This window comes from Tachyglossus aculeatus, chromosome 4 (assembly GCF_015852505.1).
Source record: "Tachyglossus aculeatus isolate mTacAcu1 chromosome 4, mTacAcu1.pri, whole genome shotgun sequence".
Taxonomy (NCBI): Eukaryota; Metazoa; Chordata; class Mammalia; order Monotremata; family Tachyglossidae; genus Tachyglossus; species Tachyglossus aculeatus.
The window spans coordinates 20275180-20301140 of record NC_052069.1 but is presented as its reverse complement, the minus strand read 5'-3'; the positions used below and the strand labels follow the sequence as shown (position 1 = coordinate 20301140).

Genomic DNA, 25961 nt, shown 5'->3' with positions numbered 1-25961 from the left:
TAGGGATTGGCTCTATATGTTACTTTCCTTTCCTATATGTTACTTTACTTTGGCTCTAATTGTACTTTCCAAGTGCCTAGTACAGTGCTCTGCACACAGTAAGTGTTCAATAAATACGATTAAATGAATGAATGAAAGAAGGAGAAAAGCGATTGAATCCCCATTTTGCAGTGAAGAAATAGAGGCACAGAGAAGTTAAGTAACTTGCCCAAGATTGCGCAGCAGGAAAGTGTTGGAGCAGGGATTAGGAAGCAGGCCCCCGGACTCCTAGTCCTGCGCACAATCCCCTAGGGCACACTTGCTTCTCACTGTCAGTCAAGGTGAAAGGTTTAACTGGAAAGAGAACACAGGTATCCCATGCTGTGCAGATGGCCCACTAGATGTAATGTTCTGTCCAAACCAGGAAACAGCACGAATTCTTAGGGGATCACACACGGGTGAAGGGTCAGGTTGAGAACACTGAAAATGAAAACTAAAGAAAAGATCCACTTTGGTAGAAGGGTGCCTGAGAATGAAGTTCACAGAGCAGACTACCAACCCGGGTTCCTAGAGTCATAGATGTCTGAGGTAGGATTAACAAGGAAGAGGAGAAAGTCCTGAAACGCTCAACTGTAGTAAGTGAGTTATGCTAATACCTAAGGGCCATTGGTTTTCCAGATTCTAATTCCAATATATCCAAATAAGGAATGATGGTAATAGTAATAATAATAATAATGGTATTTTTTAAGCACTTACTATGTGCAAAGCACTGTTCTAAGCGCTGGGGGGATGCAGGGTGATCGGTTTGTCCCATGTGGGGCTCACAATCTTCATCCCCATTTTACAGATGGGGGAACTGAAGCCCAGAGAAGTGAAGTGACTTGCCCAAAGTCAGACAGCTGACTAGCAGAGAAGCAGCGTGGCTCAGTGGAAAGAGCCTGGGCTTTGGAGTCAGAGTTCATGGGTTCAAATCCCGGCTCTGCCAATTGTCAGCTGGGTGACTTTGGGCAAGTCACTTCACTTCTCTGGGCCTCAGTGACCTCATCTGTACAATGGGGATGAAGACTGTGAGCCCCCCGTGGGACAACCTGATCACCTTGTAACCTCCCCAGTAAGCGCTTAATAAAATGCCATTATAAATGCCATTATAAATTGGCAGAGCTGGATTTGAACCCACAACCTCTGACTCCAAAGCCTGTGCTCTTTCCACTGAGCCATGCTGCTTCTCTAACAGTAATAATAGTATTAAGCACTTATGTGCCAAGGACTGTACTAAGTGATGGGCTAGATACAAGATAATCAGGTTCAGTAGGTTTGAGCCCCTTTTTCCTCTCCTCCTCCCCATCCCACCCTGCCCTACCTCCTTCCCCTTCCCACGGCAGTTGTATATATTTGTTCAGATTTATTACTCTATTTATTTTACTTGTACATATTTACAATTCTATTTATTTTGTTAATAATGTGCAAATAGCTATAATTCTATTTGTTCTGATGATTTTGACACCTGTCTACATGTTTTGTTTTGTTGTCTGTCTCCCCCTTCTAGACTGTGAGCCTGTTGATGGGTAGGGGGACCATCTCTATATGTTGCTGACTTGAACTTCCCAAGCGCTTAGTACAGTGCTCTGCACACAGTAAGTTCTCAATAAATACGATTGAATGAATGAATGAATTGGAACCCAAACACAGGCTCTTTCCAGTAGACTCTGCTGCTTTTCAGTGATAATCCTAAAGGCCCAAAACCTTTTTAACTCAAATCATCACACTGGTTTTGAAGAACTAACAAGAAGATTTCTTTGGTATCGTTTTCATACTTTTTTGAGGAATGAAATGCGTCCTGTTTTAAAGGACTTCTGCCATGCTCAAGGCCATTAAAAATAATTCCAATCTCATTTCAATTAACTCCCACTTTGCAGCAGAGATGAAATCAGTCTTTGGTACTGGAGGATTTACATCTTTCAAATTTTCAGTAATCATTAGTTGAGGTAAAAATCTGAAAAATAATACAATGTAGGCAATTGACTTTAACTAGAAAACGTGCGCAGAATTGATTTTCTTTCTCTGACTCAATATTCCTTCAATAATAAGGCTTACAAAATAAATGAGGCTCATTAAATGACCCTCAAATATATCTTAGCCTTATTTCATATCATCATGGCCACTGGAAAAGTGTTTTGACAGTCACAAAATTTTTATCTCCCATCTATTCTTATTTCTCTTCTGTCTTACTTTTAGAAATTTCTCTTCCTTATAATAATGACAGAACAACAGGCAAAAGTACATATACGTGCGTCTTCTTGAAATTTCAGAATACCAGTAAAATAATCCTGACACAGTCCTGGGTGGTTGTGGGTGCAGACATTTTGAATGTACTAGTTTTTCATTCTTGATAAAATTTAACCTTTGTGATTTTCATTTTCCCAGTCAATCTGTCAACGGCCTTTTGTGTGCACTTACTGCGTGCAGAGCACTGTGCTAAGCACCCGGGAGAGCACAATACAGTATAATTAATACACACTTTGGGGCTGACAAAGCATCTTGTCAGAGATGCAGCATGGCTCAGTGGAAAGAGCGCAGGCTTTGGAGTCAGTGGTCATGGGTTCAAATCCCGAGTCCGCCAATTGCCAGCTGTGTGGCTTTGGGCAAGTCACTTAACTTCTCTGTGACTCAGTTACCTCATCTGTAAAATGGGGATTGACTGTGAGCCCTCTGAGGGACAACCTGATCACCTTGTAACCTCCCCAGCGCTTAGAACAGTGCTTTGCACATAGTAAGCTCTTAATAAATGCCATTATTATTATTATTATTATTATCTTGTTGTTCCTCTGCACCATGGAGCTCAGCTGAGACCATGGTTTGGAGGGAAGGAGCAAGGAAAGGTCCCGTGGCAACCCAGGGACAACCTGGAGCTCCATGGCATCAGAGAGGGGGGCACATTAATTAATTATTATATTCATTAAGCGCTTACTACGTGCCAAGCACCGTTCTAAGCACTGGTGTAGATGCAAGGTAATTGGATTGTCCCATGCGGGGCTCACAGTCTTCATCCCTGTTTTACAGATGAGGGAACTAAGGCACAGAGAAGTGAAGTGATTTGCCCAAGGTCACACAGAAGACAAGTGGTGGAGCCAGAATTAGAACTCAGGTCCTTCTGGCTTCCAGGCCGGTGCTCTATCCACTAAGAAGGCGGAGGGCAGGGACTGGTGGTGACTTCATTGTGGGAGCATCCTGGGATTCACCTTTCCATCTCAAAGCCCAATCCTGAGGAAGGCAAGGGTAACAGATATGATCGCTGTCCGCAAGGACCTTTCAATCCCAGACCCTTTATTAAGTGAACAATCCCACAGAGCTCTTGCAAGGTGGGTTTTCTCCCATCCATTTGTCCCAAGTGGGATAGAGAAGACATTTACACTCCCGCAGCCATATGGTGAAATAGGTTGAGCAATGAACATCCTTAATTTATAGTCATGAGAATTAGCATGGTCTAGTGAAAAGGGCACAGGTCTGGGCATCAGGAAACCTGGGTTCCAATTCCACATTGGCCACTTGACTGCTGTCTGATTTTCGGGAAGTCACTTAACAGCTACATGCCTCAGTTTCCTCACTGTAAAATGGAAATTAAAATTGTGTTTTCCCTCTCCCTTGTATTGCGAACACTATGTAGGTAAGGGACTGTGTTGGTTCTTATTATTTTGTTATCTACCCCAGTACTTACTGCATTGCCTAGTATGTAGGGAGCACTTACTCGTTATTTTTAATCATTCAGGCAGCTTTGTTGTGCTGCATTAATGTGACAGTTAATTAGCAATCAGTGGTACTTGCGGAATGCTTATTGGGTGGAGGGCACTCTACTGAGTGCTGGAGAAAGCGTAATACAACAGAGTTGGTAGATGTGATCCCTGCCCATGAGGAACTTACAGTCTACGTGGCTTCTTTCCTGACCTTGGGGACAGTTTGCGGCTTCTCCCAATTTTCTCTATCTTGGCACCATTTTGAGTAGGAAGTTCCTCCAAGACAATACACTGTTGTCTTTTTGGAGGGGCTCCAGCATGTCCAATAGCAGTTTGTAGCTAAGCTTTTGATGCTCCTGAACACTGACATTTATTTTAGATTTGAATCCCCGGCTTGTCAACGGGATTATTATATGTAAATAGAAATCTTCAGTCAGCAGGAAAAACAAAATCCCACTAAGCCAAGCCACAGTTCGGAAAACTCTGAAACAATCCAGAACCCTCATCAGGCATTTGAGCTCTGTTACCTTAATTAGGTTTTGTTGTTCTAGAACCATCCATAGGGATTACAAAATGAGCCAATATGCTTTTTTTGGCATGGATACTGTTCAGAATGACAATGAAAATAAGGTTGTTATTTTCATGCATGCGAAGCCCTCCATTTAAATATTTCTCCCTAGTTGTAGCACTGAACTCTGTTGCTGCTGGAGACTGTTGGTTTTTAAGAGCTATCTTTGAACCCAAGCAGACTTTTGACCTGCCTTTGATTATAATAAGTTTGCAGTCTTTTTTTTTTAAAAAAAAAAAAAAACCTCTTTGATTCTACTGCTTTTGTTCTGAGAGAGAAAGCTTGGGCTGCCTAGTTACTGAAGCAGAGACTAGGCCTCCGATTTGCATTTAATGAAAGACCCTGTGAAAGCAGAGTAAATGCTCAGATTTACAAATAGTCAATGTGGCTACTTGTTTGTCATTTCTTTGTAGGTTGTGGCCCTATAAAGCCTCTCAGGTTCTCCTCTCCACAAGAACAGCTTCCTGATATCCCTGCTGCCCCTCTATATAGTCCAAGCAATATGCTAGACCGAGAGATCGGGTAAGTCAGTTTTTCCTCTTATATTTTTATTAAACAACAGAACAGCCAAGAGAACAAAAGTGCAGTCCTTAAAAATAATGAATTGTATGTTGATGTAATGTTCTAGTATGATTAAACTGTGAGACATAATCACTCAATACCACACACAGGGGAATTTATTAAGGATGAAAAGATAACCCTAGATTAAGGCAGTGACACTATGGTACACAGCACTGGTATTATATATGAAGTTATTTATCTGTATACAGGTAGAATGAGGATGGTAAGGAGAACACATCAAGTAAGGAAGGATGAGAAATGTGTTCAATAGTAGTTGCATATTAAAGGTAACAAATCAAAGTTAGCTGGGAAATGAGAATGATAAAAAAACAGGACTAAGAGTGAGGTACTGTGACTAAAGTGTAATTATAGTGTTCTAGATTTCTTAAAGGAAAAAGTGTCTACAAATGTTGTGTCACTCATTGGATTTAATGTAAGTCGAGCGAAATCAGAAGGAGTGTGTGCATGCATGAATGCGTGTGTGTGTCTGTGCAAGCCTGCACGTTTGAGAGAATATTTTGCCAGTCTCAGAGAAAAAATATCTGCCCATGAAACAACAGTCTGTCATTATTACCCCTTCTATACATTCCAACCCATAAACATGGCTTCAGTGCAAAAGGAATGAAAAACAATAGAAAGGTAAGTCATTCTCAGAAGGTGAGGAAGTAAACTGCCTATGCTTTGTCTGAATTTTAAATATAGCATTTTCCCTGAGTTTTCCCTGAGTTATGAAAAACAGTTCCAAATATTCAAGGTTGACAAAAATTATCAATCAAGCCCCTTCCATTCTGACTTCTCTGCTTCTCATCAGTGAAACTTTACTGTAAGGGTATCTTGAGCAATTGTTAACTATTGCCCATTGTAACATCCTCCATTCTGCCAAATAATCCCTGGTCAAAAGTTTCTGTGGGGAAGGTTTGTATAAGGGTCCAATGTTCACAATTTGTTTTAGGATGGCCTGGAGGAATTTGAATGTCACTCTGCCATTTGCTCCATTTTATCATGTGAATAAATTCCTAAATCCTTCAGTAGAGAGACCATGAACAAAAATCAGTTTAAAACACAACATAATGAATGGTTAATGTCTCCCAGTTACTTGAATAGAAAGTTACCTAATGGAAGAACTATGCGTTAATTGGGTATATTGTCATTTTTTAAACCCAAAGAATAGATACTTTTAGTCTGTCTCTTTAGGACTTTAGTAACATCAAGTAATGTTGTCTATAGAAAATTAGTCTATGGTTTTCATTTACAGTTATGTAAAATATAATAATGATGGCATTTATTAAGTGCTTACTATGTTCCAAGCTCTGTTCTACACGCTAGATGTTGATTATGTCTAGACGTGTTTGATGATTTTTTTTTTATCACTTCTGTTTCATGCCTGTGGAATTTCCCTTTGGGTCTTAATTTTATCTGCGTCTCAGAGTGATTACAGAGGTAGCCAAAACTTTGCGAAAACCATTCTGATCAATCGGCTTGCTTTACATGTCTTTCCTATATTTTACTTGTTTCTGACCTATAGTCATTAGGCTAGAAACATCTTTGCTATATGTCTCCCTTCCTTCCCCGGTGGCCTTTAGCTGCTGTGCACACTCTCCGTATATCTTCAATTTCCTCAATCCTCATGAGTTCTTGCTTAGTGTTTCTGTCCCTAGCTTCATATCTGAAGCAAATCTGTCAGTAGGGTAATGTGACTACAGTTAGCTCTCTGGAGACACACTGACACTCTGAACGTTTTTTCTCTGCAATTCGTTTGACCAACATCTTTTATTAGAGTTACTCTCTTCCTTTGTTACCACAGAAGATTGGGTGAAATATCTGATTTGGCCTCAACTAGGGTTGTGTCTGTGGGCACATATGAACTCTGGACATCTCTTTGCATATTTTGGGCTCCTTTCCCCATCCCTAGCACTGGACAGGAGGCAGACCAGCTGAAATCAGACTAACTGGCATAAAACCAGATGAATGTCACTCCAGCATCAACATCTTCCCTAAGAAAATAAAGTGATATCTCTTCTTGAGGACTTTGTAGACTTTCTTCCTGTGAGGTGGCAACAGCAGGCCCATTTTCCTGGTAGGTGGATAGTGTTGATAAAGCTCTACTGTCCTTGTTATGACATGTCTGACTTCATAGAATATCTGCCTTGAGAACACTATTGTTGGGTGTTCTTGCCTGATTTCCATTACTGTTGTTAGCTCTTACAGGATAAAAGTTTTGGAAATAATAATTCTTGGATGTATTAAGTGATTAGTACAGTGCTCTCCATACAGTAAATGTTCAATAAACATGATTGATTGATTGATAAATCCAATCAGGCACAGTCACTGTTCACAATCCAAGATGTAGGAAAAATAGTAAAGTTAAGCCAGACGATCTAAAAGTCTCTATGGCTGACACAGGACTACAATAAGTAACAGATTAGTGTGGGTCACTAGGAAATCATTAGAAGAACTGCAAATGGATAAAATTACTCTAATTTTAGTTTGATAATGTGTATGATCACAACCATTGAACTCATCTGAACTCATCAATGGGAAGCAGCATGCTTAGTGGAAAGAGAACAGGCTTGGGAGTAAGAGGTCACAGGTTCGAATTCCGACTCTGTCACTTATCAGCTGTGTGACTTTAGGCAAGTCACTTAACTTCTCTGGGCCTCAGTTACCTCATCTGTAAAATGGGGATGAAGACTGTGAGCCCCATGTGGGACAATCTGATTACCTTGTATCTACTCCAGCACTTAGAATAGTACTTGGCACATAGTAAGTGCTTAACAAATACCAACATTATTATTATTATTAAGGCAGAGACATGCAAGTCAATAGACATCATTCATAGCCAAAGTGTATGTGCAGTCACAACAACAGTTTCAAATTATAGATTTGAATTTTGGATCTCATTACAGTCAGTCATCACTTGGAGCATCGTGTCTGCAGGACCACGACTTGTTGAGTTTATGGTTCGTAATATCATGAAAAGAGCATAAAATAACACAAAAAATAGCACAAAAAGGTGATGAGATATTTGACTGGTTATCTATGTCCTTAGGGTCATAGCATATTCACAGGCTCTCCCTTGTCCCTTAGAAAGCTATGTTAGCTTACCTTCTGAAATAAATGCATTGCTGATATACATGTTGTGTGACCATGTCAGGGGCTTGGGGTGTCTGACTGTCAGTAGGGGAAATAATACTGCGTGGCAGGCAGGAAGAGAAGCATCTGATCTGATATGATTGTCTTTCAGATGTTTTTCTTTCTGACATTCCTTGGTGAGTTCAGAGGCATTATTCCATCATTATACTAAATATGGTGCTGGTCCTTTTGACCCAAGAGAAGAAAGAATAGGCAAGTCTGTAAAATACAAACTATTTCTTTAGGAAGTCAGTAGGCTGAAGCTACAGTCCAGCTGGAGAGCTGAGAGGGAATTTCTGACCCAGGCTGGAAATTAATTCCAAAACTCACCTATTAACACAGTGACCTTGGGCAAGTCACTCTAATTCTCTGTGCCTCAATTATCTCATCTGTTAAATGTGGATTAAGACTGTGAGCCCCTGTGGGACATGGATAGTGTCTAACTTGATTTGTAGCTCTCCAGTGCTTAGTACAGTACATAGCACATAATAAGTGCTTAATAACTACCATTTAAAAAAAAGAAAATTGCAACCATGATGTAATAAGCCTCTTGACCTTTTCACCTTATCCCATAATTTTTTAAAGAAACTACCCTTCTGTACAAATGGCTGTATTAAGTAATCATATTAATGATTTTAGGGTATTTTAGACAAGTTGAATTGCACTTTGCTTTCTAGATTCAGGCTTACTGTGGAATCATTGCTGGTGTGCTGGGATCACTTAATCATGGATTTTGAAAAATATCATGTGATTTGTCTTCTATCCACCTCCCAACCTCATTCCCACCTGTGAGCCATCATAACTTCTCTGGGCCTCAGTTACCTCATCTTTAAAATGAGGAATAAGAGTGTGAGCTCTATGTGGGACAGGCACCGTGTCCAACCTAACTTGTATCTACTCCAGAGCTTAGAACAGTGCTTGGCACATAGTAAGTGCTTAACAAGTACCATAATTATTACTATTGTTATTATTAACGTTACCTTAATGGACCATGGACCTGTATTTTTAAACATTCACCCCAGTCTCTGACCACGCAGGGCTTATCTTGGAGCAGAATTTCAAATGAAATTCTGGCATTTCTTTTTTGGCACATATGCAACTAGGCTTAAAGATTATTTTTAAGAAAGGCTAGAAATGCAGCAGCAGATCCAGATTGAGTGACACTCAGAAATAGTTTCAAAAGGGCATTAATCCTCTTGGCTGCCAAACACTTCACCTCAAATGACGAGCACCACTCCTGGGGAAATACTTGAAATTGTTAGCTACCATGTCACTGAATGTCTGTAATAACTGGCTCAGAGCTCCTTCCCCTTCAGTCCAGCCCATTTCATGGGTGAGAGACCCTTCTGTGGACATTAGCCTCCCTATGCTGTTTCTGTTGATTATTTGTAGCCATGATTTCCTCTCTGCCAATTGAGAAGCAAAATAGGAGTAAGAAATCAGGTTAATGGGATTTTTCTTTTCCTTTGAATCAGGAGTGGACCAGATGGTTCATCTAAAACAATCATCTTAATCAATCGATCATATTTAATAATAATAATAATAATAATGATGATGGCATTTGTTAAGGGCTTTCTATGTAGAAAACACTGTTCTAAGCACTGGGGGGATACAAGGTGATCAGGTTGTTCCACGGGGGGCGCACAGTCTTAATCGCCATTTTCCAGATGAGGTAACTGAGGCCCAGAGAAGTTAAGTGACTTGCCCAAAGTCACACAGCTCAAGTGGCGGAGCTGGGATTAGAACCCATGACCTCTGGCTCCCAAGTCCGTGCTGTTTCCACTGAGCCATGCTGAGTGCTTACCATGTGCAGAGTACTGTACTAAGCACTTGGGAGACTACATTACAATGGAGTTGGTTAGGCCCCTTCCCTGCCCACAGCGAACTCGCAACTTAGAAGGAGAGACAGACAGTAATACAAATAAATAAATTATGGATCCTTATATAAGTGATGCGGGGCCGAGGGTGGGGTGAAGAAAGGGAGCAAATCTAAGTGGAAGCGCTATGCAGAAGGATGTGGAAAATGAAATGATAATTCAGTCAGAGAAGGGTTCTTGGAGGAGATGTTCCTTCAATAAGGCTTTGAAGATAGGTAAGCAACTGGATGCTGATTAGAAAAAGGGGGTCCATGATTGTCATTGCCAATTTCAAGTGAGTTCAAGCTATCTATTTCGGAATCTTCATATTTTATTGGCACTAAAGATGCTGTCTGAAGGTGCCGGGGTAAGGGGGCGTTCAGGTAAAACCTGGTGGGTCCCCAAACCCTAAAGTTGTCCCTCCTGATCTGCTTGGAGTTTGAGCGCCATGGCTGAGGGTATGTATTTCCCTGAGCCATGGCTTATGAAACAGTGAGGGAAAAGAGAGTTCTGTCAAGCTGCGGTGGGAAACTCCTCTCTCCAATGGCTAGGGTGAATCTGGCCCAAATTCTGCCTCTGGCCTCCCTCCCTCCCCAAATCCTACAGACATTTACTCTCTCCCGCTTCAAAGCCTTACTGAAGGCCCATCTCCTCCAAGAGGCCTTCCCATTCTAAGCCCCTGCCTTTCCTATTCTCCCACTCCCTTCTGCATTGCTCTGACTTGCTCCCTGTGTTCTTCCCCACTCCCAGTCCCACAGCACTTATGTACTTATTCATAATGTACTTATTTGTATTTGTGTCTAGACGGTAAGCTCATTGTGGGCAAGAAGTGTATAAGTTTATTGTTGCTTTGTCCTCTCCCAGGCGATTAGTGCAGTTCTCTGCATACAGTAAGCACTCAATAAATATGATTGAATGAATGAAAGAATGAATAAATGGGCAGCTACTGGGGGGTGCGAAGGTCTCTGATGGCCTTGAAGGCTATTTTGACACCCCGTCGCTTCAACCGGGCACTTGAGTCCATAATCCCTAAGAAGTTAGCAGTTCTCCCTAATGCACTTTTGTACTGTCTTTATACTCGGTTGCTTCCCCCACCTGCAATTTATTTTAACACCTGCCTGCCCCACTAGATTTTAAGATTGCAGAGGGCAGGGCTTAGATCTACCAACTACTGTACTGTAGAATAATATCAGCTTTACCTGTAAATGGGAAGTTGTGGGAGTCCAAGGGAATGAATGCCAAAACTCGACTATGCTGTTTAGCTTTTTGGATGTAAAGCACACTGTCATAGTTGCAGGTATGTGTCTGTTATTAAACCCTCATTTCCTCTTCTCCCAATTCTTTCTGTGTTGCCCTCTTTATGTTTGGTTTTGCTCCCTTATTCACCCCACTTTCAGCCCCATAGCACTTTTGCAACTATTCAAATATCTGTCTCCCCTTCTCGACTGTAAGCTCACTGTGGACAGGGAAAGAGTCTAATAACTCCATTATACTTTACTCTCCCAAGCTCTTAGTACAGTGCTCTGCACACATGAAGTGCTCAATAAATATAATTGACAGATTGCCACATTAATGAGGCACCAGCCATGGAGTTCAGCATTTCACCATCATTAGAAATAAATGTCATTAATGAAAACTAGAGAACCCCCTTAGCAGAATGAAAAATATTTTAACATCACATAAATGATGAACTTTTTTTGTTAAATTTACTCAGTTTCAGTTTACTGGTTTTCTAAACAATGTACGTAACTCAATAGTCAGTATACTTTCACATTCAGTCTTTGGAAACAATAGATGCTAAAATCAGCTACTTATCTATTACCAAGCTCATTGAAAATGTTACGTACTTATATAATGCCGAGCAACTATTCTTTGGTATCCATGGTTTTTCCCTGAGGGTCGGGATTTCTATTTTCCTGTTAATATCTAAGTAAAACAATGTAATTGGCTTCTAAATGAGGAAACTCAATAACCTACTGGATGTTCTGATGCTTAGTAGAGATTAGCTTTTCCTCATTCCAATGGGAAGAAAAATCACAATTCCATTGTTTACCAAATCTTTTAGGTTTGGTTTTCTATAGATATTTTCATATATACATTCTCACAGTGAAATATCCCACTGAACTGAGATTTATTTCAGCTCTATTTCTTAATTTGAAGACCACATCGAAAGTCTTCTCTCCCCACAGAGGCTGGAAGAAATGGAAGCAGTATTGGATCTTGCTTGGAGATGTTAGTTACACTTTCAGCAGAACTTCCACAGCAGTAGAGTTGGAGAAATGAAGGATGACTAGAGCGATTGTTCAAAGTCACACATTTTGGGAATTATTTTATTATTTTATTCATCCAATACCTCAGTGCAATCAAAAGCTCAGGGGACAAGAATGAAGCCTGTCTGGAGTGGCTTTGTTAGCTGTGTTTAATCTTGAGAAGGAGCATGGCATAGTGGATAGAGCCTAGGACTGGGAATCAGAAGGACCTGGATTCGGATCCCAGCTCTACCACTTATCTACTGTGTGACTTTGGGCAAGTCACTTCACTTCTCTGTGCCTCAGTTACCTCATCTGGAAAATGTGGATTGGGACCGTGAGCCCCATATGGGACAAGGATAGTGTCCAACCCAATTTGCTTGTCTCCACCCACGAGCTTAATACAGTGCCTGGAACATAGTATGTGCTAAACAAAGAGAAGCAGCATGGTTCAGTGGAAAGAGCACGTGTTTTGGAGTCAGAAGTCATGGGTTCAAATCCTGGCTCTGCCAATTGTCAGCTGTATGGCTTTGGGCAAGTCACTTCATTCATTCATTCATTCATTCAATCATATTTATTGAGCGCTTACTGTGTGCAGAGCACTGTACTAAGCACTTGGGAAGTATAAGTTGGCAACATATAGAGATGGTCCCTACCCAACAGTAGGCTCACAGTCTAGAAGGGGGAGACAGGGAACAAAACAAAACATATTAACAAAATAAAATAAATAGAATAAATATGTACAAATAAAATAAATAGAGTAATAAATCCATACAAACATATATACATATATGCAGGTGCTGTGGGGAGGGGAAGGAGGTAAGGTGGGGGGATGGGGAGGGGGAGGAGGGGGAGATCTGTCAAATGGGGATGAAGACTGTGAGTCCCACTCCTCGACAGGGGCTGTGTCCAACCTGATGACCTCAGTTCCCTCATCTGTAAAATGGGGATTAAAACTGTGAACCCCACAATGGACAACCTGATCATTTTGTATCCCCCCCCAGTGCTTAGAACAGTGCTTCACACATAGTAAATGCTTAATGAATGCCATTGTTATTATTATTATTATTGTTGTCATCTATTCTAATTTAAGAATCCCTATTTCCCAGCATGCAGGCTGGGAACTGGAAGGGTCATTCTGATGAACCAGTGCCCTGGGCGGGCCACAGTAATAATAATAATGCTACTTGTTAAGCACTTACTATGTGCCAAGCATTGTTCAAAGCATTGGGGTAGATATAAGTTAAGCAAGTTGGGTACAGTTCCTGTCCCACACGGGGCTCTCAGTCTTAATCCCCATTCTACAGTTGAGATAAATGAGGCCCAGAGAAGTGAAGTGGCTCACCCAAGGTCACACCACAGACAAATGGCCAAGTCCTTTTGACTACGAGACCCTTGCTCTGCCCACCAAGCCAAGCTGCTTCTCTTACAATATTCCCTGGCACGGCAGGCTGGCAACGTCAAGATACCTTCCCAGCACTTTGTCCTACAGTGGCTATTAGGAAATTTGATCTCCTGGTATCACAGTCTGGGATTGAAGAATAGTTGCCCCTTGATATCTCTAGTGTATCGCCAGGATTGAGGACCGATGTATGTAGTTACCCCATTGGAGGCCCTGTGGGGATTCACAAAGAAAGAACAAGACCTAAACCTTACCCTCAAATGCCTCATGTCCCTCAGTTAGTGGACTCTGTGTGGGACAGAGACCGTGTCTATTCTGCATGGTGTATCTTAGTGCAGTGGCTGGCACATAGTAAGTGCTTAACAAATACCACAATTATTCTTTACCCTAGCATTTACCACACTGCTTGGCACACAAGAAGTAATAATAATAATAAATAACAATGATGGCATTTGTTAACTGCTTACTATGTGTGAAACACTGTTCTAAGTACTTGGGGGGGGGGGGAAACAAGGTGATCAGGTTGTCCCACATGGGGCTCACAGTCTTAATCCCGATTTTACAGATGAGGTAACTGAGGCCCAGAGAAGTTAAGTGACTTCCCCAAAGTCACTTGTGGCTGAGCCGGGATTAGAACCCATGACCTCTGACTCCAAAGCCCCGGCTTTTTCCACTGAGCCACGCTGCCTCTCGTACCTAACAAATACCTTCTAGACTGTGAAGGAATACCTTCCCCCTTCAAGGCTGTGAGCCTGTCATCTCAAATAGGAATTGTCTCTGTTGCTGAATTGTACTTTCCAGTTGCTTAGTACAGTGCTCTGCACACAGTAAGCGCTCAATAAATATAACTGACTGAATGAATGAATGAAATACCACAATAATGAAGAAGGCAGATCCAATTCAGGAATCTAAAATTAGATTTAAAACACAGGTGCCTAACATAATACTCCTAGCAATTTTGCGGTCTGTTAAGCTCTTACTATGCGCTAAGCACTGTACTAACTGCTGGGGCAGGTACACGATCATCAGGTGGGACACACATTGTAAGTGCTTTTTGAGTCGTATTCCTTCTGACATATAAATGAAGCCATTTTCCAAGTGACGCATCTCATTCATTCAATCGTATTTATTGAGCACTTACTGTGCGCAGAGCACTGTACTAAACGCTGGGGAAGTACAAGTTGGCAACATAAAAAGATGGTCCCTACCCAACAACGGGCTCACAGTCTAGAAGGGGGAGACAGACAACAAAACAAAATATGTAGACCACATCTCTCCAGATGTGTTCAGATTTCCCGCAAAGCACATAACCTCCTAACTTCTTTGCTTCCCCAAAAGCCATTCTCAGTCCCAGCAAGGTGCTCTCCTCCTCTCGGACTACAGACTATCGATTATCCTAGTAATGGTTTTGGCCTGGGGTGGTTTTACCTAAATGTCAGAAGATTAATTAAAAATTAGCTCAATCTTTCCCTTCAATCATATTTACTTATTGATTAATTTTATGGTATTTGTTAAGTGCTTACTATGTCCTCAGATCCTGTACTGAGTGCAGGGGTAGGTGAAAGCTTGGTAGATAAAAGATTGGACATAGTCCCTGTCCCACGTGGGGCTCACACACTTAATCCCATTTCACAGGTGAGGAAAGTAACTGCTTAATGCTTGCAGAGCATTGCAATAAGCTCTTGGGAGATGGACAGGATAATAATAATAATAATAATAATAATAATGGTATTTATTAAGCACTTACTATGTGCAAAGCACTGTTCTAAGCGCTGGGGGGATACAGTGTGATCAAGTTGTCCCACATGGGGCTCACAGTCTTAATCCCCATTTTTACAGATGAGGTAACTGAGGCTCAGAGAAGTTAAGTGACTTGCCCAAGGTCACACAGCAGACTTGTGGGGGAGCCGGGATTCGAACCCATGACCTCTGACTCCAAAGCCCGGGCTCTTTCCACTGAGCCACGCTGCTTCTCTATGCTTAACAAATGCCATTTTGTTAGGATAGCAGAGATAATGGATATATTTCCTGCCCACAAAGAGCTTGCAGTCTAGGAGAGACAGACATAAATATAAATGAATAAATAATAGTAATAATAATAATAATCAATCAATCAATCATATTTATTAAGCGCTTACTGTGTGCAGAGCACTGTACTAAGCACTTGGGAAGTACAAGTTGACAACATATAGAGACGGTCCCTACCCAACAGTGGGCTTACAGTCTAGAAGAGTGGGCTTACAGTCTAGAAGTTATTTGTATTGGTATTGTAAGGTAATGGTATTTGTTGAGTGCCCACTAAGTGTCAGGCACTGTACTGAGCGCTGGGGTGGATCCAAACAAATCAGGTTGGACATGGTCCCACTATGAAGCTCAAAGTCTCAATCCCCATTTTACAGATGAAGTAACTGAGGCACAGAGAAGTGAATTGGGTTGCCCAAAGTCATACAGCAGACACGTGGCAGAGTCGGGACTAGAACCCATGACCTTCTTCCTCCCAGTCCCTTGCTAGGCCTTGCTGCTTCTCATATAACATATGTTGCCTCTCAAATAACATATATACATAAGTACTGTGGGGCTGAGGGAGGGGTGAGTAAAGATTTCTGACTCGGTGATTCTGGGACACTGAATTATCCACCTTTGTCCTGCTCCTTGTTTCTAAACTCCTCTGAGAGAGCCCAGAGTGAAATGAATATACAAGAATGAAGCTAATGCAAAGTAGAAAAGTAGAAAAAAAAAATAAACTGACATAAATCAAAATCGAAGCTTCGCTTCAATTCATAATTAGAGCAAGACAAGCTGATACTGGTTCACTGCACCTTAGTTACAATATTATTAAATGTTTATGTGCCAAACCCTGTCCTAAGTGCTAGGGCATCTACAGAATGCAATTATAGGCTTGTGCATGAAAAAAATGACATATACGAACTTAAAGTGAAAAGGGCACCAGTACAGTGTTTAATATTATCTTTCCATTCCATTATAAGATAATTAAGCCTTCAGTACTGCCAAGGCAGAACGTATTTGGTAGGCTTTGTGTTCAGTATAAATGAAGCTTGTTCTCCCTTCTCATAGTAAAAATAATAATAACGATAGTATTTGTTAAATGCTTATTATGTGTCAAACACTGTTCTAAGCACTAGGGTAGATACCAGCTAATTAGGTTGAACACAGTCCCTGTCTCACATGGAGCTCACAGTCTTCATTCCCATTTTACAGACGAGGTAACTGAGGCACAGAGAAGTGAAGTGACTTGCCCAAGGTTACACAGCAGGCAAGTGGCAGAGCTTTGAATTTAGTACCCAGGTCCTGGGTACTAAACTGTAAATTCCTTGTGGGCAGGGATCATGTCTACCAACTCTACTTTATTGCCCTCTCCCCAGTGCTTAGGAGAGTGTTCTGCACACAGTAAGCACTCAATAAGTACTAGTAATTATCATTATTAATGATAATAATAATTGTAGTATTTGTTAAGCATTTACTATGTGCCAGGCACTGGACTAAGCGCTGGGATGGATACAGGCAAATTGGGTTAATAATAATAATAATGTTGGCATTTGTTAAGCACTTACTATGTGCAAAGCACTGTTCTAAGCGCTTGGGGGGATACAAAGTGATCAGGTTGTTCCACGTGGGGCTCACAGTCTTAATCCCCATTTTACAGATGAGGTAACTGAGGCTCAGAGAAGTTAAGTGACTTGCCCAAGGTCACACAGCAGACATGTGGGGGAGCTGGGATTCGAACCCATGACCTCTGACTCCAAAGCCCATGCTCTTTCCACTGAGCCACGCTGCTTCTCTAGGGTTGGACACAGTCCTTGGCCCACATAGGGTTTATAGTCTCAATCCCCATTTTACAGATGAGGAAACTGAGGCACAGTTAAGTGACTTGCCCAAGGCCACACAGCATCATCAATCGTATTTATCAATCATATTTATTGATTGCTTACTGTGTGCAGAGCACTGTACTAAGCGCTTGGGAAGTACAAGTTGGCAACACAGCAGACATGAGATTAGAACCCATGACCTTCTAACCTTCTGACTCACTGAATCCCAGGCTTGTGCTGTATCCACTAGGCCATGGTGTTGACTGCTTGACCCCAGTGTAGTGTGGCTCAGTGGAAACAGCATGGGCTTAGGAGTCAGAGGTCATGGGTTCAAATTCCGGCTCCGCCGCTTGTCAGCTGTGTGACTTTGGGCAAGTCACTTCACTTCTCTGGGCCTCAGTGACCTCATCTGTAAAATGGGGATGAAGACTGTGAGCCCCCCGTGGGACAACCCGATCACCTTGTAACCTCTCCAGCGCTTAGAACAGTGCTTTGCACATAGTAAGCACTTATAAAATATCAAAATTATTATTATTATTTCCTGATTCAATCCAGGTGTGTCTGGGGAGTGGAGATTTTCTGAACTAATGATTGTCCCCAGGGTGAAATAGCAGGGCAAGGATTGGGCTAATCGCCTGCTTGGGTATGAATTTGAACAGTGACACAGCTCGGAAAAAGCCTACATCATAGGTACCACCCTCTGCCAGAAGTGGACAAAAAAGCATTAGCAAACTAAGAAACTCATCAAACTCTTTCCGTTTTTGCTTTTGGTATGAAAACTATCTGACATAGTAAAGTAAAATAATAATAATAATAATAATGGCATTTGTTAAGTGCTTACTATGTGCAAAGCACTGTTCTAAGCGCTGGGGAGGTTACAAAGTGATCAGCTTGTCCCACAGGAGGCTCACAGTCTTAATCCCCATTTTCCAGATGAGGTAACTGAGGCCCGGAGAAGTGAAGTGACTTGCCCAAAGTCACCCAGCTGACAACTGGCAGAGCCGGGTTTTGAACCCGTGACCTCTGACTCCAAAGCCCGCGCTCTTTCCATTGAGCCACGCTGCTTCTCCTGGACAAAATCCACTTTTGTCTTGCTCAACTAGGACAACATTCACCTCTTCCTAAGCACTTGGGGGGACATTTTTCCCTCCCCTCCAAAGTAGGGAAGTGGCACAAAGTGAAGCGGTTCTGTCCCAGCTACTCGGGAAAATTCGTGCTGCCTGAGACCGTCTCCCCATTTAGCAGTTGGGGCTGCAGAGCGGTGGCTGAGGAAAGCAGGAAACCATCTGACACCTCACCAGACCTCAGACTGTTTGGCTCCAGCACCTCACAGCTCCTCGACTTGAATGCGGGGACCTGGTGCTGTTGACTGATAATTCAACTCCTTCTCCAAAGGCCTGGTAGATTTGATTAGCTGGACAGATGAAAATGCATCCAACCATGCAACCCTGTCACAGACCCTTCCAGAATTTAGGAAGTTCTTATATCTGTGTTATCATCTGTAAGTTCTGAGGACTTCATGGGGAAGATGTTGGTGGGAAGAGATGGGAAGACATAGAAAAGATTTAGACAATGAATTTCGTCCAGAAAGTTGCTTTCTCTTGTTTGCATTTGGAAGGGGAGCTTAAGTAGTCTGCCTGGGGTTTCAAAATGACCCACCGCTGGTTTTTGAGGCTGCCTCTCTTATTTATTGAACCCTACTTGGTGAAAGTGCCCAAGTGGAGCCGAAGTAGTCATCCGGGGGTGCGGGGAGGGGATGGTCGACCAGTCCTAAGCCCTCAGGAGGTCCTAGAGACTCGTACCTTTGATTTGAGAAGCAGTGTGACTCCGTGGAAAGAGCACAGGCTTTTGAGTCAGAGGTCATGGGTTCCTATCCCGGCTCTGCCAATTGTCAGCTGTGTGACTTTGGGCAAGTCACTTCACTTCTCTGTGCCTCAGTTACCTCATCTGTAAAATAGGGATGAAGACTGTGAGCCCCCCATGGGACAACCTGATCACCTTGTAACCTCCCCAGTGCTTAGAACAGTGCTTTGCACTTAGTAAGTGCTTAATAAATCATCATCATCATCAATCGTATTTATTGAGCGCTTACTATGTGCAGAGCACTGTACTAAGCGCTTGGGAAGTACAAATTGGCAACATATAGAGACAGTCCCTACCCAACAGTGGGCTCACAGTCTAAAAGGGGGAAATGCCATTATTATTATTATTGTTGCTATTATTATTAAGTATTTCACCCAGATGGCTTAGATTATGAGAAAGATATTGTGGCTCTGAAGAGGGTAAGAGAGGATTTAAAATCATTTCAAGTTATAATGCACTGAGAGGAGAAAAATGAGAAAAGAGGATATTACTAAGGGACCCGACAGAGTAAGACAGATGTCTTAGGAGAAAGAGGATATTCACAACTTTAATAGGTGAAAATAAGTCAAAATAGCATAGACTCAAACTGAACCTAAAGGTCAGTATGACAGTTTTACATTTTTGTGTCCAAAACTTTCTTAATTTTAACTTTTCAGATTTTAGGCACAATTCTCAGTCTGGGGTGTTCAGAATACTTTTGGCAATCAGAACTTTAATCGCCGGGGATGGCAAACTCTGAAGGGCAATCTTATGAAACTCAATTGCTCTTTTCTGTGATGTTCCATTCTTGGAATTACATCTTTTTCATGTATGGGTAACTCCCCAGTCATTAATAAGCTAATAATAATGCTTGCATTTATTCAGCACTTACTCTGTGTTTTATCATAAAATATGGAAAATTTAAATGTAAATCTCTGAGTTTAGCTACATTCTTAAAGTACGATTTTTTTCCCCATCACATGAATATGATTTCATTTGAGAATTAATCTATTGCAAAGGAGAAATGGTGTAGAGAGCAGATATCGACCTCTTTTCTTGCCAATTATTTTTAAAAAGACTCCGTACATGAAGGTCAGCAAATCCTGAGAGTGGAAGATGACTTTCCAAAGCTCAGCTAGCGAATGATCAGTTAACCAAATTGAAGGCTAATTCAGATAATCAGAGAAAAAAAATGGGTAAGAAACCAGATTGGGTGTGTGCCAGTTCTGTTCGATTATCTACACTTTTGATGTTTGAACCAGCCAAGTTTGCAATTAGTTTGGATAATTGGCTTTCTGCCATACTGATTAGAGAAACTTCATGTTTCAAATTAAAAAGTAAATGCGAGAGATCCCCAAGGAATAATAGAAAACTTAAAGGCAACATGTATTCTTTTGAACCTGATGGAAATACTTTGTTGCATGTGGACTTGGAAGGGTTTCTGCTTCTTCAAAAGAGCAAATTCTCAGTGGCCTACTCCATTCTAATTCCTGCTTTCCTGATTAGGTAAAATGCATATGTTCTGTCCCTTAAATAACTGAGCTTTCATAGAAATTTCCCTAAGTTTGATTTCAGATTAGTTTTTAAAACATCTGCCTCAATAATGTGCCAAGAATTGGTGTTGTTGGCTCTACTAGAAGACTTTTTTGAACTGTGCTGTTGGCTTTCTATGAAGGATGTGTAATGAGGCCTGAAATGGGTGGAATGATTCTATAAAAGAGGGAATGGATAAAAAGAGAAAAGGATTATCCTTTTGCTGTAGCTGCATCTACAACTGAGGTGGCTTTAGCACAAGAAGAAAATTGAAACGTGTGGATCAGTGCTTCTTGCATTGAGTGCAGGGAAATCTGATGACAAATTTGTAAATGTGTTTCAAGCAGCACAAGATTCTCACACTGCATGTACTCATATCCAGCCAGAGAAATTTTAAAAAAGCGGCACATTTTGTGTCTATAGTGTGTGACAGAGATAAAGCAAGAAAAGAGGTTAAGGTAACAATATTAGCTACGTACTGAAAACAACATCCTAGTTAGGGTCTTCCAATCCATTGAAAACTTTCTTCCTTTATTCACTTTGGCAGAAAGAAAGTAGAATATTCTTGGCAACACAGGATTCCCCATCATATTCCTTCACCACATTTATTTTATAACTTTATAGGGAGATCAGTTGATTAGGGGTTGAGAACTTGAGTTATTTTGAAAGACACTTGCAAGAATTGATACACACATTCTTTCCATTTTCATCCAAAATGCCTTTTAAAGCATGCCGTTGGTCATAAAGGAATTGCTCAGGCATCCGTGGTCTTTAGGGGTAATGGTCAATTAGCAAGTATTGAGTGAGCACGTAACAGTTACTGGCCATGCCTTGGGCACTTGGAGTTATCTCTTCCCTCAAGAAGTTTAGTTCTGATCATTTTCCTTGGGTTCTAAGTACTGTTTTCCTTGGGTTTTAATTCAGTGACTCATTGAGCATTCAGTGGTGTTTAATAGATGACTTATAGTTTCAAGAGTGTTGGGTGAACTGTCCTATACGTTTTGCGTAACCATCCACCTCAAACTTATAAGCCTTGCAAATGCTCAGATTAGTGTAGAAATCTTATATAGGCAGGCTTACTGATGACCCACTGATCTAGATCATCATCATTATGATCATCATAATATCTACTGAACAGGCAACAAGGCGGTTGTTGCTAGAATAAATGAACAGAATCAGGCTCTCTATACTTTCCTGTTTTACTCCATCAGTACTTATTCACTCATTCAAACATATTTATTGAGCACTTACGATGTGCAGAGCACTGTACTAAGTGCTTGGGAGAGCACAATTCAACAATAAACAGACACATTCCCTGCCACAACAAGTAACCGCCTAGAAAGAAGGAGGCAGACATTAATACAAATAAATTACAGATATGTATGTAAGTGCTGTGGGGCTGTGGTGGTGGGGGGGGGGGGGACAAAAAAGGGAGAAAGTCAGGGCAATTTAGAAGGGAGTGGGAGAAGAGGGAATGGGAGTTAGTCAGGGAAGGTCTTTTGGAGGAGATGTGTCTTTAACAAGACTTTAAAGGTGTGGAGAGTAATTGTAGGATTTGAGGAAGGAGGGCAGGCCAGAGTCAAGATTTGGGCAAGGGAACGGGGTGAGATAGATCAGTTGGAGGCACAATGAGGTTAGCATTAGGGGAGCCAAGTGTGCAGCCTGGATTGTAGTAGGAGAGCAGTGAGGTGAGGTAGGAGAGAGCAAAGTGATTCAGTGCTTTAAAGCCAATGGTGAGGAGTATTTGTTTGATGGGGAGGTGGATGGGCAACCACAGGAGCTTTTTGAGGAGTGGGGAAACATGTCCCGAGCATTTTGGTAGAAAAATGATCCGGGCAGCAGAGTAAAGTATGGACTGGAGTGGGAAAAGACAAGAGGCTGGGAGATCAAGGGAGGCTGAAGCAGTAATCCAGGCAGGATAGAATGAATGTTTGTATTAACGTCATAGCAGTTTGGATGGAGAGGAAAGGGCAGATTTTAGTGATGTTCTGAAGGTGGAAATAACAGGATTTAGTGATGGATTGAATATGTGGGTTGAATGAGAGAGAGCAGTCAAGATTAATGGCAAGGATTCAGGCTTCTTAGGAATGGATGGCCAAGGACACCTTCTGAGGTGACTATGATGTTATGAAGAAGTCTCAGAGTCTTAATGTCCACTGAGGGCAGTTTCCAGGGTCCAAACTTACTGATGGTGCTCATGTAATATCTCTGAAATACACCTAATTGTATTGTAGTGTTCCCTTGCCTTTTCCTGTATCTGACCTGCTGTAAATAATAATAATGACATTTGTTAAGTGCTTACTATGTGCCAAGCACTGTTCTAAGCACTAGAAGGTTACAAGGTAATCAGGTTGTCCCACTTGGGGCTCACAATCTTGATCCCCATTTTTCAGATGAGATAACTGAGGAACAGAGAAGTTCAGTGACTTGCCCAAAGTCATACAGCTGACAAGTGGCAGAACTGGGATTAGAACCCACGACCTCTGACTCCCAAGCCCAGGCTCTTTCCACTGAGCCACACTGCTTCAAAGGTTCTGTGCTCCTCTATAGACTGTGAGCTCACTGTGGTCAGCAAATGTACCTACCAATCTGTTATATTGTACACTCTGAAGAGCTTATTGCAGTGCTCTGTACACAATGGGCACTCAATACGATTTATTTCTTGATTGTGCCATGCAGTGATCAGATGTCAGACTGTGATTCTGGGAGAGAGAGTTCGGTGACGATATTTTTCAGGAGTCAACCCAGGGGTACTTTGGCTAGACTCTTGGCAATGATAGAGATGAATGAGATTCCTCAGTGGTTGGTTGCTGTCAGTATGAGAAGGAGCGTGGCTCAGTGGAAAAGAGCACGGGCTTTGGAGTCAGAGGTCATGGGTTCAAATGCCGGCTCCTCCACTTGTCAGCTGTGTGACTTTGGGCAAGTCACTTCAGTTCTCTGGGCCTCAGTTCCCTCATCTGTAAAATAGGGATTAAGACTGTGAGCCCCCCGTGGGACAACCTGATCACTTTGTAACCTCCCCAGCGCTTAGAACAGTACTTTGCACGTAAGTGCTTAATAAATGCTATTATTATTATCTTCTTTCTTCTTGAAGATAGAATTTATTGTAAATTCCAACACATTCTGAGAAATTTGACAGACAAAGCCTTACTGAAGCCAAATCTCTTCCAAGAGGTCTTCCCTTACTAAACCCTTCCTTCCTCTTTGCCCACTCCATTTTGTGTTGCCCTGACTTGCTCCCTTTGTTCTCCCCCCACAGCCCCACAGCCCTTATGTACATAACTGAAATGTATTTATTTATATTAATGTCTGGCTCTCCCTCTAGACTGTAAACACACTGTGGGTAGTGCATGTGCCTATGTGTCTGTTAATTGATATATTGTACTCTAACAAACTCTTAGTACAGAGATCTGCAAACAGTAAATGCTTAATGAATATGATTGATTGAATGAATGGTATCATCTTTGTGAGCCTGCAGTGGGATCCATAAAGAGACAGCATAAGGTATGAATGAAAAAACAGAACATTGGCAGTTTTCCCAAACAACTCCATTTATGCGTTATTCAGTATAGTGCTAAATTAAATTGAAAGCTTTCAAAAACCTGATAGACAGATATCACCCCTTCAATTAGTATTTCTTAAAACTACTTTGCCAATAAGATTGGGTAGGGATTGTCTCGATTTGTTGCCGAATTGTACTTTCCAAGCACTTAGTACAGTGCTCTGCACACTAAGTTCTCAGTAAATATGACTGAATGAATTATTGAAGGAGAAAACCAAGGCTTATTTTCCATTAAGGAATTCCATTTATACAATATGGTTGTTGATGTGATGGTTCAGATACTATGGCACTAGACTTCAGTTGTGGCTCGTGCAAAATCACTTATTGCTGTTGCTACTAATATACAAAGCTCTGGGGTTGTTGGGGTTATATGCATTATTAGCACATCAGATCTGAGCTCAGGCAAGGCTCACACCTGGGCTTAATGAGTTTTCTAAACACCTCCTGAGTAGTTCTTTACATTTCACTTTAGTTGTCTTGACCTCAGAATTTCCTTGGTGTATGTTTCAAAAGCATTTTGTTTTTTATTGTTTTGTTTTGTTTTGTTTTGGGGTATTTGTTAAGAACTTACTATATGCGAAGCACTGTTCTAAGCGCTGGGGAGGTTAGAAGGTGATCAGGTCGTCCCACGGGGGGGCTCACCGTTTTAATCCCCATTTTACAGATGAGGTAACTGAGGCACAGAGAAGTGAAGTGACTTGCCCAAAGTCACACAGCTGGCAGTTGGCGGAGCCGGGATTTGAACCCATGAACTCTGACTCCAAAACCCGGACTCTTTTCACTGAGCCACGCTGCTTCTCCATTGCTTTTGTTCATTTCTATTGGCTAGTGAATCTGTTACTTTCCCAAGTCCCTTTTCAGGATCACACTTGGAGGGTTTCTAGGACAACTACGAGTCTTAGTTATGGGAGGGAGAGTCAAACAAAGACCTACCCATTCCATTCCTAGCTTAGCCAGTGGCTAGCAAGTGGAAGGCAATCTGCTAAAAGTCAAAACTCACCCTTGCTGGGCAGCAGTGGCATGGGAGAGACAAGGGAGGAGACTCAGGTTTACTGAGCAGAAGAGGACAGTGGTAAACAGCTTCCATATTTTTACCAAGAAAACTCTTTGGATACAGTACCAGAACATTTGCAAATGGAGGTGGGGCATTCTGGGAGAGATGTGTCCACGGAGTCGCTACCGGTCAGAAACGACTCGACGGCATAAGCCAAGACAAGTGAATCTGAAATGTATTTCAGACAGATTGAGGGTATTTCATGGGTCTCTTGGTGTCTTTAATCTGGGTTGATGATGTGAAAGTTATGCCACCCCATAGCATTTTCTCCATCTCCCCACTAAGCCCTTGCCAACATCCTCTCCCCGGCTTAGAACTCCCTCCACATTCATGCATGACAGACTACCACTCTCCCCATCTTCAAAATCTTAATAAAATCACTTTTCCTCCAAGAAGCCTTCCCCAATTAAAGCTCTCTTTCCCCACTCCACCCTATCCCTTCTGCATTATCTATACACTTGAATCCGTACCCTTTAAACCTTGATATTTACCCCATTCTCAGCCCCACAGCACTTACGTACATATCCATAATTTATTCATTAATACCATCGTCTGTCTCCCCCTCTGGCCTGTAATCTCCTTGTGGGCAGGGAACGTGTCTAACAACCCCGATGTATTGCACTCTCCCAAGCACAATGCGTTACCCACAGTAAGAGCTCAATAAA

At 41.8% G+C, this 25961-nt stretch overlaps 1 protein-coding gene across 1 annotated transcript in view; it reads left to right on the top strand.

Moving 5' to 3' along the window:
* Positions 1-4746: 4746 nt before the first annotated feature.
* Positions 4747-25961, top strand: part of LDB2 (LIM domain binding 2) — an 892398-nt gene continuing 871183 nt past the window's right edge. Inside the window, exon 1 of the mRNA XM_038745550.1 lies at positions 4747-4800. Coding sequence (XP_038601478.1) covers positions 4781-4800 — 20 coding nt within the window. The 5' untranslated portion in view covers positions 4747-4780. The remainder of the gene's footprint in view (positions 4801-25961) is intronic.